The sequence below is a fragment of the Phaethon lepturus genome, unplaced genomic scaffold, assembly GCF_000687285.1.
Source record: "Phaethon lepturus isolate BGI_N335 unplaced genomic scaffold, ASM68728v1 scaffold46612, whole genome shotgun sequence".
In the NCBI taxonomy this organism is placed as follows: Eukaryota; Metazoa; Chordata; class Aves; order Phaethontiformes; family Phaethontidae; genus Phaethon; species Phaethon lepturus.
The window spans coordinates 1-15,282 of record NW_010526405.1 but is presented as its reverse complement, the minus strand read 5'-3'; the positions used below and the strand labels follow the sequence as shown (position 1 = coordinate 15,282).

Sequence of the window (15,282 nt, the reverse complement as noted above, 5' to 3'; positions counted from 1 at the left end):
AGGTAGGGGGCCCCCACCGGGGCCGCCGCTGCGGGGATGGCAGGGGTGAGGCAGGAAGAACTGACAGCGTGGGGTGGGGTTTTTTAGGTCTTGCACACAAAGCAGGGTGGTGTTATTTTAGCAAAGGTGAATTTCAAACCCGGTGAAATGAAAACCGTTGAATGCTTCTGGCCCGCTTTTTGTTCTAGCCTTAGGGCTGCAGCGTGGTTCCATCACCTTAATAAGCTGTTGTTTACCATCAAAGCCTCAGTAAGCGAGTATGCTCGCAGTGCGTAGTCATTGCCACTTAACCCAGCTCACTTTCATCTTTCCATCAAGTTGTTGTTCCACACAGGACAGACTAAGGACACGCATTTGAACAGCTACTGTCACTTAGGGCAGCGTATTGGCAAATGCGTCACTCATGCCAAAGCCGAAAAGAAGAAACGCTTTAGAACTAATTCAGCTGATGCTGGGGAGTGCTCACAGATTATTTTCTGTCTGTTATGCAGTGTTAGATGGTAGTAACATAGCTTTAAATGTACTTGATTCTCTTTCTTCAGAACACCATCTCGGCATTGCACTGGTCACCCCTTGTGAAAGATTTGATTGTATCTGGTGATGAAAAAGGTATAATTGTTTGTTACTGGCATAACAGAAGCGACAGCCAGCAGTTCTTCCCAGAGCCTCGGACAATTTTTTGTCTCACTTGTTCTCCTCACCATGAAAATCTGGTGGCGATTGGGTAAATATTCATTACAATTTGTTTTCCATTCTCCTTCTGCAAGAACCTTATTGTGAATTTTTGCTACACAATTGTAAGGTGGGGTTTTTTTTTTTCTGGTATACAACAATTCAGAAATAACATTTAGATTTGGTAGACCTGCCAGACATAGAAATCCATAACAATGTAAGGGTCCCGGTTTGGTTTGAATCTTTGAAGTTTCTTAAAACTGTTATTTTTTAATTAGATTTGACTGGTATTCATTGCATTATACGTCACTTCATCTGAAGAGAATTTATTAGTTTGACTGGCCATTGTCAATGACTGCAATTCCAGTCCTTTAGATACCCAAGACTGTACTGAATAGAGTAGGAGCATGAAAGCCCTTTAGACTTAATGATACAGTTCTCTCGCAGGAGAACAAACACAAAGAGGGAAGGAATGAAAGTGATTTGTAGTAAAGGGAAAAGTTTTCCTTGTATAAAAGCCACTGTAGTTTTTTAAGTCTCTGAAAGCTGTATTACTTATGAGCTAGTGTCATTCATGAAGCAAAAGGTACTGGCTGCACTTTTTGAAAAGGCAGCTGCAGGTACACCAGTGCTATACGGGAGCTCGCATTGACCGTTAGTCCGGTAGTCCTGTTGCTGCTTGTGATTTGGCTTCTCTGTAATATGGAGATAGTGATCCTGGTAAAGAGCTTGGAAATAGAGTCAGATATTATTCCACAAGAATCCAAGAATCTCTTCGTTAATTTAAGTCTCTATTTTTAGCTACAAGGATGGCATGGTGGTCATAATTGATATCAGCAAGAAAAGAGAAGTTCTTCATCGGCTGAGAGGCCATGACGATGAAATACATTGTCTGGCATGGTGCCCTGTGCCTGGTGAAGAAAGGTTACCTGCTTGGCAAGATGAGCTCCAAGGTATGTAGAAGTGATTAATGGTTTGTGAAGTGATTTTTAGTTCATATTAATGTCCTTCAAGAGAATTGAATTCCTTATTCATAGAAAGTCAGTAAGCAGCTAATCAAAGGCAGCCAATAAGTTCAATTAAACTATGTTCTGGTAAGGAGGAATATCTTTTCAGTTAATTTTTAAAAAGCTTCGGATTTTAAAGTGTAATAACATGACTTCAATGGTATTCAGTAGTTCCTTCAGAGGAAGGCAAAGTTCCAAATGGGGAACTGACACAGGACACAGCCGTGAAGAAAGGATGTTACCTGGCTTCAGGAAGCAAAGATCAGACCATACGAATATGGAGCTGTACTAGAGGCAGAAGTAAGTAAAATTAATAATGTGAGATAAACAATAACAATATGCTGGAAAAGTTCTTCTCTAGCTGCAGCCTTCATTTGCTAACTTGATAGTTTAAAGCATGGGGAGGGTACTTAAAGCTTCACATTCAGAGGACTTCTTTTTCTCTCAGAGAATTTTGATGTACTAACTCTAGATGATCCCTCTTGGTTCTATAGGTGTAATGACTTTGAAGTTGCCACCCATGAAGAGAAGAGGTGGAGCTGTTGATCCTGCCATTAAGGAGCGCATTTGGCTGACAGTTCATTGGCCTTCTGGTCGTTCCACAGAAATTGTATCCAGCTGTTTTGGGTACGTAGGGCACAATAACTGCAGATTCATTTATTGATACCTAAGGAAGAACTGGGTAGGAAATGTTCACACCCCCTTCCTCCTTCCTTCCCAGTATAACTGGAGAGAAGAACAGGCCAAGAGCTCAAGTAGGAGTTCAGACTTTTAGAAAACTACTATTTGTCCCATAATTTGTCTAGTAATCTTAACTGACTATTGACTGCCAATGGTACTAATTGCGGTTTTGCTCATCTACTGGGAGAAAATGACATGTCAGTTTTCTGTGTGGTTAACTATGGATATCATTTTTAGCATGGTATTTGCGTGTGTGTATCTGTGTATAGGCACATGTATGTGTGTCTAGTTGTATTAGTCTTGTACTTGCAGTATGTACACATAAAATATAGTCTATATATAGCCTGTATCATTCTTTTGAAGCGAACAATGAAGTACCCACTTTAAATTTTACAGAGGAGAACTGCTACTCTGGGATTTGACCCAATCTGGAAAACGCAAGTGGACTCTTCTAGGATCTTCCGAAGGACAAAATCACTCCCGCATTGTGTTCAATCTGAGTTCTGTGAAGCGTCAGGACAAAGAGCTCCTTTTTTCCATTTCAATGGACAGAGATGTAAGAACCATTTACGAAATTAACATAAAAATAGCCGTACCTATACAGTTTGACTGAGTGAGGCTACCCCTTTTAGGGCCACACATTTTCTCTTAAAATGGGTTTATTGCAGTATTTTATAACATCATTGCTTAAAATTTGTTCTGAGCATAGGTTGTGTATATTTTTGGTAGCTTATAAGCTCAAGCTCTTGCCATGCTGGAGTGAATGGTTATGATATTCTGGACTTGAATGGTAAGCATTTAATAAAGGAAGTTTACCATTTCTTCTTCCTGTACGTTTCATTTTAAAAAAGCCTATTTTTCCTTCTTAAAATCATTTACTTGTACAAACTAAAGCATCTGTTCTGTAATTTTTTTTTTTTTAACTTTTTGCCTTTTACAGGCAGGAGAACGCCTCCTATTTTGAAGTCAGAAGAGGACCATAGTATTAAAATATAGTCATTTTGTCCATTCCATTACAGTCTTCCAACTATTGCAGCCCTGTCTGCTACATGCAGTCCTCTGGGTGCAGATCACATGCTATCTCAACCCTTGAATTTGACCGTTTGATTCTTCATCTCAGTCATGCTTTGTTTTTCCTTGTCATACCAGTCACTCTACATTTAACCATTCCTTGTTCCTTTGCTATCCTTCAGGTGAAGTGCTGGGACCTATCCACTCTCGATTGTAGCTGGACCATGCCCTCACTTGGGGGATTTGTGTACAGTCTTGCCTTCTCCCCTGTGGACACAGGCTGTCTTGCCATCGGTGTTGGAGACAGCATGATCCGAGTGTGGAATACTTTGTCCATGAACAATATTTATGATGTTAAAACCTTCTGGCAAAGCATAAAGTCCAAGGTTACAGCAGTAAGTGTGCTTTTGATTACGTTTTTTTTCCCCCTTGTCTCTTCACCTCTTTTCACTCCGGTTTTTTTCCTTCAAGAAAGAATATTTTTCACTCTGAAGAGTGTTTTTCCCAACTAAAAGTATATAAAGGCAAACTGTTCCTTTTGTACTTGATTCTTTTGGTATACATTTTAGAATCTGGCAACAAATGTTTAGACCTTTTTACAACCCTAGATGCTTGCATTACATTTAGTGAAAATCAGCTGAAAGTCCAGCTGACTCTTACATTACTTTTCCTCTTTTATCCTCCTTTGTGATCCTTCCTTGCTTCATCCATGGTTGCCCTTGCTCTGCTAGGAAGTGTGACATGCAAAAAAACCAACACTGATGTCTTCAGTTTGGGTTTAACCAGCGGTTGGCCAGAGGCTACTGCCTGGTAAAATTGCTGGCAGCGGTAAAACATGGTAGTTATTCTTGTTCACACCAAAAGTTTTCTCACCATCCCACCATATTCTCCATTTCTATTTTGTAATATAGATGTCAAATAGAATTTGAATTATTTTAGTCCCTTTCATCTTATCCCACTATAGGTGGTAGGGGGGAGAGCCTTTGATACTCATAGCGGAGTGATCAAATCAAGTGGCTGTAGTTGGGAGACTGGATATAAGGGATGGAGCTTGCTCATCAGTTTCAATGTTTTCCTTTTCTTTATTATTTAGAAATAATGTGTCTGTAGCTTGTGTTATTATGGGTCTTTTTCTGTTTTGCTTGCAGTTATCCTGGCATCCAACTAAGGAAGGCTGCTTGGCTTTTGGAACAGATGATGGAAAAGTTGGCATATTTGACACCTTCTCCAGCAGGTAAGAAAATAGTTTTCAGTGACAAGAGTAGGATTAAATTAAAGCTAGTCAAACAGTTGGATTTTCAGTGCGTCTTTTCATCTCTCCATTATGTCTGGTAGCTTCTAAGGTAATCTTTACTTCAGCAAAACTTAAAATTGCATGAACAGACATCTCCTGTGGAGGGAGGACATCAGTCAAGAAAAACTTTAGCCAGAAAGGCATTTTCAGAGAATGAAGAACAACGTGCAGGTGAAGGTCATCAGGACAGTTTTGTTACAATCTTAGTAGTGTCCTACAGGAGATGCTAAAAGAAGGCTTGGTTGAGCCATGGCTTTAGTATGTTAAAACATACTGTTTTAACAGTATGTTTTCACCACTGGAAATATGATGCTTTGATTTTTTTTTTTCCTTTTTTATTTCCCTTTGCTGAAATCTGACTGCCCCTGCTTCCTTTTCTTCCTGCCCAGTGCTAAGAATAAGCCACCACAGATCTCCAGTACTTACCACAAGAGGACTGTATACACGTTAGCCTGGGGGCCTCCAACTCCTCCTTTGTCTCCTGGTGAGTCTTCCAATGCCTTGTGACAAAGTAGAACATCCCTACAGAGCACACATGCCATGAAGTTGGTATGCCCTCCCTTCTTTGGAAAAGGAGCTCCATTTGCTTGGTAGCAATCTTTTCTAGCAGCTAAGAATGCATTCTGCGTGAGGAATTGTTAATAGTTTTGCAAGGGAGCAAAACAATCTCTTCTAGTTTTTTAATTATAGTAGCTTCAGGAAATAGGTGGGAGTGGTATATCACACCTCTCGGCTTACTTCAAGGTATTACAGACCAGTAGCTGTCTGCATGGACTTCCTGCAGTAATTGTGTCAGATCAAATATGGGTTCCTTAGCTCCAGAAGTATGTTTTTACCATTTCAACTAAACAAAACAGCTCCATTAGCTCTTCTTATGCAACTTGAATTTTTTTAAGGACCAAACTTTAAAGGGAATTTTAATGCTTGCAGTGATTGTGCTATGGAGAGATCTGTTGGTAGAAATGAGAGGTCCTTTCAGATGATTGTATTGTGAGAATCTCTTGCTGCTGGATCACAGGCAGTTGAAGCATGCATATAGCCTTTTAATACAATGTTTTGATTTATAGTGGGAGTCATTTCTGGGAAGACTGATGAAGAACATAGTATATTTAGCTTTTTTTCTCTGTTTGATAGGAGGAGAAGGTGAACAGCCCTCTGTAACTTTATATAGTTGTGCTGGAGAAGGTATTGTTTTTCAACACAACCCCTGGAAGCTTAATGGAGAGGCAAATGACATTAATAAAGTCATCCGAGACACTAATTCAATCAAAGTGAGTATGATTTGGCGGGGGGGGGGCGGGCTATGGATTCATGGTAACCATATCATAGTTTTTATGGCCTTGTAGTTGTAGATACTTGATTTTGCCATCATGATGTATCTGTAAGAAATAAAAAATTTGAAACCCGCAGTCTCCACAGAGACTTCTGTGGACTGTCTTCACAATAATTGTCTTCAGAGACACTTACTGACTCAACTATTTAAACAGTTTATGTTTTGCCTCTAAAAAAGGTTCTTTTTTTTTTTCCCCAATGTCAACATGGCACATCTGTTCCTGGCATCAGTTAATTAATTTTCTACTTAATTTACTTAAACAGAAAAGTTAAATTGAAGTATAGAGTCTGGTTCTAAAGCTGTGTGTGTAAAACTATTAGTTCATACAGAGCTTTCCAGTTTCAAAGCATTTGAAGTAATATCCTGAATAATGTCGTAGCTTGGATCACGTGGTGGGCATGCATGGGTTAAATACTTAAACTTCTCTAGTTCTCTTGTTTCAAACATTAACTTTTTTTTTTTTTTTAATTAATTTTGCAATAAAGGCAGTCATGATTGTGCAGGAGTCTGTTTCCATTTGCACTGCAGCTAATGCCGAGTGGTTGGTGATAACAAACCATAACATCTTTTCAAGTGTGATCAGTCATTTCTCAGTTGAAAGTACAAAATAAGTGAAGTGGGTTAGATCTTCAATTACTTTAAGTCAGCAAAAGTCAACTGAAGTCAATCAAATGATATCGATTTCTATCAGCTGGGTTTTGACTTCTTCCTTGAGTAGAAGACTCACTGGGAGTTGAGAGACTAATGTCACAGGCAATAAAACGATCATTTTTGGGTATCTAAATTGTAAATTGTAAGTAGCTTTCATCTGAATTAGAAATAATAGAAATAATTACAAGTAAACTTTGATATCTTTTGAAATATTATAGAATTTGCTGGCAATGTCTGGGGCTTTCCAAGAAACATAAGGAGATCAAGCATCAAGGTCCTACTAGAATCTAGACAAACTTCCTTTGAGACTTTTCACTGAACTGATAAAAGTAATCACTGGTTCTTGCATCAGTTCATTCAGTCTTTCTTAATTGCTCAAGCTTATATCACTGCTACAAAAGCAATGGACCCTTTTGTGACTTTGATTTTGAACACTAATTGCAACTCTGTCCTCTTTTGAATGTACACGAGAGAGATTTAAGAGTTTTTGGCAACAGTTGTGTCGTCTTTCTACAGCACAAACTGCCTGCGCGTACAGAGATCAGCTGGAAACCAGATGGCAAACTCTTGGCTCTTGGCAATGAAGATGGGTATGTTTTACTTGTAGGTTAAGGAGGTACATGTGCTGATCTTGAGTAGAATCACTGTAGTGAAGCGAAAGTGCTTTTTGTTGCCCTGGTTTGTCTCTGTTCCTTCACTGCCGATGTATTTGAATTGTGATAATACAGCATTCCTTGCTGTTATTTGGTTTAGCTGCTCTTGGCATGGAGGATCCACTTATGGTTGAAACACACTTTTGCTGATGTACTAAACAAGGGTTTGAGTTGAATCCAGAAAAAAAACAAACTCATTAGTTACTGTATTTCATGTTCTGTAATTTCTGCTCATGCAGGATAACAAAAAAAATTCCCATTTTTGCTGACTACTGGAATTCTTACACTGTTGTTCTTACATTTCAGCTCAATTGAAGTATTTCAGGCGCCAAATTTGAAGTTGCTCTGCACTATCCAGCAGCATCATAAACTGATTAATGCTATTCGTTGGCATCATGAGCATGGGACCCAGCCAGAGCTGAGTTACTTGATAGCTTCAGGCTCAATCAATGCTACTATTTATGTGCATAATCTGAAGAGTGTCATAGGTAACAATTTGCAGATTATATGCCAAGTCTTGTTGGCATCTTTTTTGGTATACTCCCATTTTGTCTTGCTACCCATACTTGATCCTTTCCTTTTTTCCTTCAGAGAGCACTTCAGAAAGTCCTTTGACCATAACAGAACCTTTCCGAACTCTGGCTGGGCACACAGCTAAAATCACAAGTCTTTCTTGGAGCCCCCACCATGAGGGAAGATTGGTATCTGCTTGCTATGATGGCACTGCACAGGTATTGTTCCACAGCCAGTGTATTTCTTTTAGTTTCAAATCATCTATTTTACAGTGGTTTAGAATGAAGCTGACTAAACAGCAAAGCTTCTTTAGTGAGATAAACTACTGAAGTACTGTAAATTTACCTTTAGTAACCATCTCTTGGTTCTGGATACTTGATATGTAGGTACCTGTATGTTTTTGTGACTTGTGAATTGCTTTGTAAGTCCAATCATTATTGTTTTCCTTAAAACAATAAAAAATTCAATGTTTTTTGGATCCTTAAAAAAAAGATGCTATGCAAATGTATCAATGCAAACAAAGGAAGCGCTGAATTTTCTCTTTTTGCATGTTGGTATTTGAAATACCAGTGCAAACACCCTAAAAGACAAGCTCCTACAGGTGCAAGTCACTGAAGAGAAAATGCAGAGTATTAGGGGAAGATGAGGCTTTCTGAGTAACTGGATTTCTTTCTTGTTTATAAGGTATGGGATGTTATGAAGGAAGAGCCACTCTGCAACTACCGAGGGCACCAGGGCCGGCTACTCAGTGTCCAGTGGTCACCAGTGGATTCAGATTCTGTTTACACAGGAGCAGATGATTTTTCTGTTCACAAATGGCACATCTCAAAGCAGGAGCATACACGGCCTCCTCAGGGTAAGTATATTCGAACAAGAAGATCCTTCCCTGAAGATGATGTTGGAGCTGGGAAATAGAGGTTGCCACATTGAAATGGTATGATAAGTTTTATGGTCAATTCCAGATCTGCCTGCTGCCTCTTCAGGAATAAACTGTGCCTAGGTTTAAATTGAGTTGTATCCCTATTTGGAAACTAAATGTAGATCTTGAGAGACAGACAGCTAATACACTAAAAATCTCTACAGATAATGTTAGGGTAATTTTTGCAACTTTTTACAGGCAAAAAGAGTATAGAATTAGAGAAAAAAAGAAGTATGCAACCAAAAGTCAAAACCAAGAAGAAGAAAAATCCTACAGGAAAGAGTCCAGCCAAGCAGGATCTAAGTGATGCCATGAATGGAGATGAGAGCACGAAGGAAATGTTGCTAGACGAAAATGGAGTGTCGGACCATGAAGGAGAAAAAGCAGCTCAGGAGGCAGAGTTGCCTGATAAAGTCTCCATGACTGGTAATAATCAAATCATCTTAGTTCAGTGGTTCCCAGACTGTTTAGCTCTCAGAGCACCACCAAGTTTAATATTTTCATGCAGATTTTCTTATAATACGGTTTTATTGAAAGAGTCCACTTGAAGGAAACAAGGTTCTGGAATGCCTTTCATAATTTTCTAAACTAATTTGGGACTAATTGCTTTATATAAGATTCTTGCCTACGTTATTGTGTTTGGCTTGAAATAATGTCATCTTTTGATCAGTGTTGCCTTCTGGTGATAGATTCTTATAATACTGGTGAATGTTCGTTAGTGTCTGTTGTCATCTTACTTAGCTTTCTGACAATTCTGTAATGTTCTCTTAATATTTCCTTTCCCTAAAAAGCTATTAAGTTCTATGGCAAAGCAAAGCCTGGTTTCTGTATATTTTGAAGTTAACATAATAGAATGTGAATATGTCAAGTATTCTGCTATGGGCTTTTCAGTGTATTGTTTTTCCTTTTTTTATTACTTAACTCCACAGTGTCCAAGGATACATCTTCATCTGCATACGATTATTCTTCATTCAGCTTGCCAAAGCCTTTTTTGACCCAGAAAGCCACTCCCGTGAAAAAGGATCCACCAAAAGAGAAACCAAGTTAGTATGTGTCAGGGACTTTTAACAGTCTGGCATCAAGGCAGAGTTCCTCATTCTAGGCTTCTGTTTGGCTGCAACTTCCCTTCCTAATGTGACAGCAGATAAGTGCCAGAGAAAGAAGAGCATGCTTGTAAAATCTCTTAAACATTTTAAGTTGCTGCTGCTTTTATTTGCCCTGCTTGTCAGGTCAGTTGAGTAGTTGTTTAATGTGGGCTTAGATACTGCCTTTTAGTTGCTAGTTTCATTCCAGTCAAGATGGTCAGAAAAATATGCAAAGTGATCAGTATTCAAAAGTCAGAGTTGTCGTAATAGAGATGCATGTGGCACTTGAGCATCTGGCTTTTGTTTTCCTGTGTGAGGAAGAGGGCATTTTGGAATATGTTAGAAAGTTCTGCTGTAGGACACTCTTGTAACTTGTGCAGCAGCGACTAAAATGTGTCTGATTTTTCAGCTCCTGATGCCTCTCTGAAGAAAAGGAAGCCTCGTTCTATTCTGCCCTTCAGCACATTCATGGATCACAGATCAAAAGATGAACTGCATCAGGACTGCTTGAGGCTGGCTGCATGTCTGAAAACCAAAGGTACCAGTCCAATATACTTAGAGGGTAGGTACTCTAAAGTATTCAGAAGCATGTGTCCAAGGACTTGACTTTGACCACTAGGCATTACTTTTTAAAAATCCTTAACTTTATCAAAGTGTGTGACTAGCTGTGGTCTCTTATCCAACTTCTTTTGCAGTGTTTGCACACTCTGTAGCCACTCCAGACAGGTTTTGAGTAGGATCCTAAGTTGTGGAGATAGGGTAGAATGGTCTGCATACATGTAAAGTGGTTTTCACCTTCACAATTATAATATGAGCAAGTGAAAATAAGCCATGAGAGAGATGTTTGTGTTCCCACATTGTTCCTTAGAGCATGCAAAGGAACATGCTATGTTTGATTTAGAGTAAATGCTCTACACAAACACAGTCCTTCTGATCAAACTTAGATGTAAGTTCTAAGTGTTGATCTGCAAATCGTTAAATCTGCTATGCAAAAAAGAATGTAGAAGATGTAAGTATTTGCCAACAGTTGAGCATAATGGAGTGGTACAGTGACTTGGTAGGTTCCAGTTCCCAGCATTGTACCAAATCTTAAATATTCATTCTTTTTGTCTGTTTTAGATAATAATGAAGATGTGTCCCCTGACCTCAAAGATTGCCTCCACTTGGGGCTGTTCACAGACAGGGCTTCTCTGCACAAGATGATTGATGTGGAAGGTAAGTGGAGTAATGAATCCTCTTTGACTATATGTCCATTGTAACTATTACATTCATGCAGAAAACAAATTGGGAAAAATGCGTGAATTTTTTTTACTGTGGGTTAAAGTGTAGGATTAAGAATGCTGGTCTGTGTGAAAAGAAGAGGTATTTTTCCCAAATAGTTTGTACATCTTTCAGATGCAAACCTGCAGTACCTTAAGCTTGAATAATCTCACTTTTGCCAAGTTATTTTACTATGGTAAATAATGCTATTGCACTTGTACTGATCGGGAGTGTGTTTGCTTCCAACAGGAAAACATCACTTGGAGAATGGGCATCCAGAGCTCTTTCAGCAGCTCATGCTGTGGAAGGGAGATATGAAGGGTGTCCTCCAGGCAGCTGCCGAGAGGGGAGAGCTAACAGACCAGCTGGTAGCAATCTCGCCCATGGGTATGTTTGTTCTTGTAACATATAAGCAGATGGAGTTAGCTGCCAAGGGTAGCCTCATTCTGATCGTTCTGGGTTGGAAACTCATGATTGTTCCAGACTGAAAGGAAGCTGGTTCTTTAACTGCCTGATAACAAAAATCAAACATAAAATACACACTATTTATGACAAAGACCTGGATGTTTCCACAAGCGCTCGTAGGTTGGGCTAGCAGGAAATAGAGTGGTTTCCTTTGGGACTTCTTGAAGGAGTAGGCCCATCCTTCCCAGCACAGAGTGGGTTCTTTGTAATATGTAGCTCTCTTTCCAGCTTGCTGTTGGTTTAAATATATTCTCAAGTTATTTTACCGGTAGTGGAGTCCTACAGTCGTGTTCAAGCCCTAGCTTTGCCCCATTTCATTGCCTCAGTGACTTGTATTAGCATGGTTAAGAAAGAAGAAACTAGCCTGGAGCAGAGAAGAGGTACATGTTGAAGAAACCAGTGATGATGTCATCCCACAGGAATTCTTCCAGTTTTAAAACTGCTTCCAATTGTATTGCCTTCTCTTTTGCAGTTGGATATCAGGCCTGGGTTTGGACAGTAGAAGCCTTTGCGAAGCAGCTGTGTTTTCAGGAGCAATATGTGAAGGCTGCCTCCCACCTCCTGTCCATCCATAAAGTGTACGAGGCTGTCGAGCTCCTGAAAGTGAACCATTTTTACAGGTTGCTGTATATTTATGTTTAGGATTTGCTCTTGTTTTCTAGTGGGGTAGATTGGACGTTTTGGTTCACTTTTTGTACACAGTCAATTAATTTTTCTGTCTGGTTTCTCTTATGTGCATTAGGGAAGCAATTGTAATTGCTAAGGCCAGGTTGCGTCCAGAAGACCCAATTCTCAGGGATCTCTACACCAGCTGGGCAGCTCTGTTAGAGAAAGATGGTCATTATTCCATGGCTGCCAAATGGTGAGTGTTACTGGGAAGAAAACAGAATTCGTTCCATGCCTGAAACAAAGAAGGTTCTTGGTTTTGTAGCAGCTGAAATCTGTTAACTGGTCTGGCCATTATTTGTCTAAGGTGCTTTCTGAGCTGATCTCACTAGACTCCTTCTACAAGCTCCAGAGGGCAGTTCAGAGCCGAAGGTCCAAATGCCATACTACAGTAGAGCCATCTCTTTCCATAGACATTACTGGAAGTCTTTGAAAACTAGTCTAGCAAGACTAAGATGAAGATGTATATGAAAAGACTATGTGATCTTTCCACTGGAAATGTGCAGTGCAACAGTTCATCTTGAGTCCTTAGCTAATATCCTAATCATTGGGTTATCCTCCTCCAACTAGTCTTTCAAATTTGTGACTACCAAAATTACTAATAATGCTTGAAACATTTTGGCTGGAATAGTGTCCGTTGTTTGATGCTGATTTCAGTTCTGGCATTTTTGAGGGTGTTCATGCCTGTGAAATGATTCAGATGAAACCCAGAGAAATGCAGTAGGGATAAACTACTCCATATAACCTTTGTCTCCTAATCTATTTATTTCTCTTTCTCACCCAAGCTGTGCATGGTATGCATACCACCAGAGGTTTCAGTCCAGATTATTAGGCTGTGTGACTTTGCCTTTGTAGCTCTGCATTAGATCAGGCACCATATGTCTATAGTAAACTTTGGTAAGGCAAAGAGATGAGAGCTCTGAGAACCTGTGGAAAGTACAGGTTTATCTTCATTTGTATGTTTGTGCTACTGTGTTGCAATACAATTTAAAAATGGTATCTTAGTACTAATCAAGTTTATCTGCACTTATCTCTTTACAGTTATTTGGGGGCTTCCTCATCCTATGATGCAGTTAAGGTGTTGGCAAAAAAGGGGGATGTGACATCCCTTAAAACTGCTGCTGAGCTTGCACTGATATCTGGAGAGGAGGAGTTGTCAGCAACTTTGTCTTTCAGATGTGCCCAAGACCTGCTGTTATCCAGGAACTGGGTGGGAGCTCAGGAAGTCCTTCAGCAACATAAAACTTTATTTGTGAGTCTGGTTGTTTCCTTTCAGCTTTCTTTAGCGTTGTCTCTCTCCAGATTAACTTGGCACCACTTCCCATATGTTAATAGTCCACAGGTAGTCCTTTGAGCTGTTTTTTCCCTCAAAATCTTTTTCTAGAAGTTTATTGCAGTGACCCTATGAAAAAGCATGTGCCTTTGCAGAAGGAAAGGTGGAGAGGCATGTAGGCTCTGTGCTTGTTAGTTATATGAGAGGTAGTTGAGAAAAGTGGGATTTTCTTTAGGTGTGTAATACCGATCATAAGAAGAAAGAAGTGAAGTGTTTTTCCTGTTTACATTAAAGGAGCAAATGAGCTAACTCTTAAGTCCATCTGCTGGAGGCTTAATCCAGAAACTCATTTTCATGCAGACTGAGAAGCAGGAGGCTAGCTTAGCTTGTTCTGAGGTTTCTTTCTGACCTTAGAGTCTCCGAGTCTATCAGCACTGTTCTTTGGTACCTGCAGTTGTGAAACAGTCTATCACCAACAAGCTGCTACTAACCGTGATGTTCTTAGATTTATCTACCTGCTGTGGTCAGTAAGGGATTATTTTTCTTGTAGCAGCAGCTCAGTGCTCTTTTTTTTGTTTTTCTTGTTAAAGGGACAAAGACTTGTTTTCTGCCTTAACGAACTGCTTTGCAAGTGCCTTAGTGAAAGAAATCCCTGTGACCGAAAAAGCCCTGTGCCTCCCTGTTATCACAGCTGGGAGCTGAACAGAGAGGCCTCATTTTTTGACATGGTAATAGAAGTGTGGCACAATGTATTGGGCATGGACACCACTGAACAAGCTACGTGTGCAGAGGAGCAGCTGCGCGGTATTAAGCATCCTCCTTCTACCAGTAACACACACCCAAAGCAGGTAAATGGATTTAGATCTGTATATACACTAAGCGTTACTATGGCATATGCAGTAAAATGCAGCTACTTTGTGATGGTGTGCCAGCTATTCCCAGGGGACTGGTGTCTGCATTCTGCTGCAGGATGAGGTTATACTCTGGGAGTAGATGATGGGCAGCTGGGACAGCTTGCATAGCCACCAGTTTGTTTCTGTATTTGTTTCTGCACAGGGTAAGAACTGATATGTGGTGTCAGTGATGAGCACTGAGATGTGCTGGCTGGCTGGGAGTGACTGGCATAGCTGAGCAGTCTCAGCAATGAGTCAGGGTTTTGTGTCAAACTGTTAGGAGAGGCAGGGCTGCTTGATGTTAAAATATCGTGGAGTTCAGAAGGTCTCTTCGTAGACTGGTGCTCCTGCAGCTCTTCTCTCTGACCACAGTGAGTCACTGACCTTCGGTGTGCTCCCACTTCTCATCTGTTGAGTAGGACAGATGCAAGCACAGCTGCTGATTTTACAGTTATAAGTAATGTAAACGTGCTCTATCTATCTCCTGCATGAAGGAGACTATGTAAATTGCATTGTCATTAAAATGGCTTTTGGTTAAGCCATGTGCTTCTGGGCTCTTCCACAATGGTTATAGGCTGTGAGTAATTCATACTTGGCAGTACAACTATTAATCATATTGTCTGGTGCTTCCTGTAGGTGCTTTTCCATATCTCCCATGACCTGACCCTTGCAGCCCTGAGCCATCAGACTGCTACTTGGGATGAGGCAGTGAAAAGTATTCTTGGAGCTGTGACCCGCAGTTATGACGCTGGTAATTTCACTCTGATGCAAGAGATTTGCGGTATCATCCTTCCTGAAGGTCAGTCTCTTCTTGTGTATCTCCAGGCACTGGGAGATAGGGAGATCTTCCTTGTAAGCACAGCTGTGTATCCATTACAGAATCACAGAAACAGAAACACTAGGTTG

The 15,282-nt window shown here is 40.1% G+C and overlaps 1 protein-coding gene across 1 annotated transcript in view; it reads left to right on the top strand.

The window, feature by feature from the left end:
* Positions 1 to 15,175, top strand: part of GEMIN5 (gem (nuclear organelle) associated protein 5) — a gene marked incomplete at both ends in the record, with an annotated part of 15,466 nt that extends 291 nt beyond the window's left edge. Inside the window, 23 exons of the mRNA XM_010283049.1 lie at positions 543 to 724; positions 1,474 to 1,625; positions 1,851 to 1,979; positions 2,174 to 2,306; positions 2,757 to 2,916; positions 3,554 to 3,766; positions 4,520 to 4,605; positions 5,055 to 5,149; positions 5,800 to 5,936; positions 7,166 to 7,239; positions 7,609 to 7,790; positions 7,894 to 8,033; positions 8,500 to 8,671; positions 8,933 to 9,160; positions 9,664 to 9,777; positions 10,229 to 10,357; positions 10,939 to 11,034; positions 11,329 to 11,466; positions 12,017 to 12,164; positions 12,287 to 12,406; positions 13,252 to 13,462; positions 14,074 to 14,331; positions 15,013 to 15,175. Coding sequence (XP_010281351.1) covers positions 543 to 724; positions 1,474 to 1,625; positions 1,851 to 1,979; positions 2,174 to 2,306; positions 2,757 to 2,916; positions 3,554 to 3,766; positions 4,520 to 4,605; positions 5,055 to 5,149; positions 5,800 to 5,936; positions 7,166 to 7,239; positions 7,609 to 7,790; positions 7,894 to 8,033; positions 8,500 to 8,671; positions 8,933 to 9,160; positions 9,664 to 9,777; positions 10,229 to 10,357; positions 10,939 to 11,034; positions 11,329 to 11,466; positions 12,017 to 12,164; positions 12,287 to 12,406; positions 13,252 to 13,462; positions 14,074 to 14,331; positions 15,013 to 15,175 — 3,460 coding nt within the window. The remainder of the gene's footprint in view (positions 1 to 542; positions 725 to 1,473; positions 1,626 to 1,850; positions 1,980 to 2,173; positions 2,307 to 2,756; positions 2,917 to 3,553; positions 3,767 to 4,519; positions 4,606 to 5,054; positions 5,150 to 5,799; positions 5,937 to 7,165; positions 7,240 to 7,608; positions 7,791 to 7,893; positions 8,034 to 8,499; positions 8,672 to 8,932; positions 9,161 to 9,663; positions 9,778 to 10,228; positions 10,358 to 10,938; positions 11,035 to 11,328; positions 11,467 to 12,016; positions 12,165 to 12,286; positions 12,407 to 13,251; positions 13,463 to 14,073; positions 14,332 to 15,012) is intronic.
* Between the last annotated feature and the right edge of the window lie 107 nt (positions 15,176 to 15,282).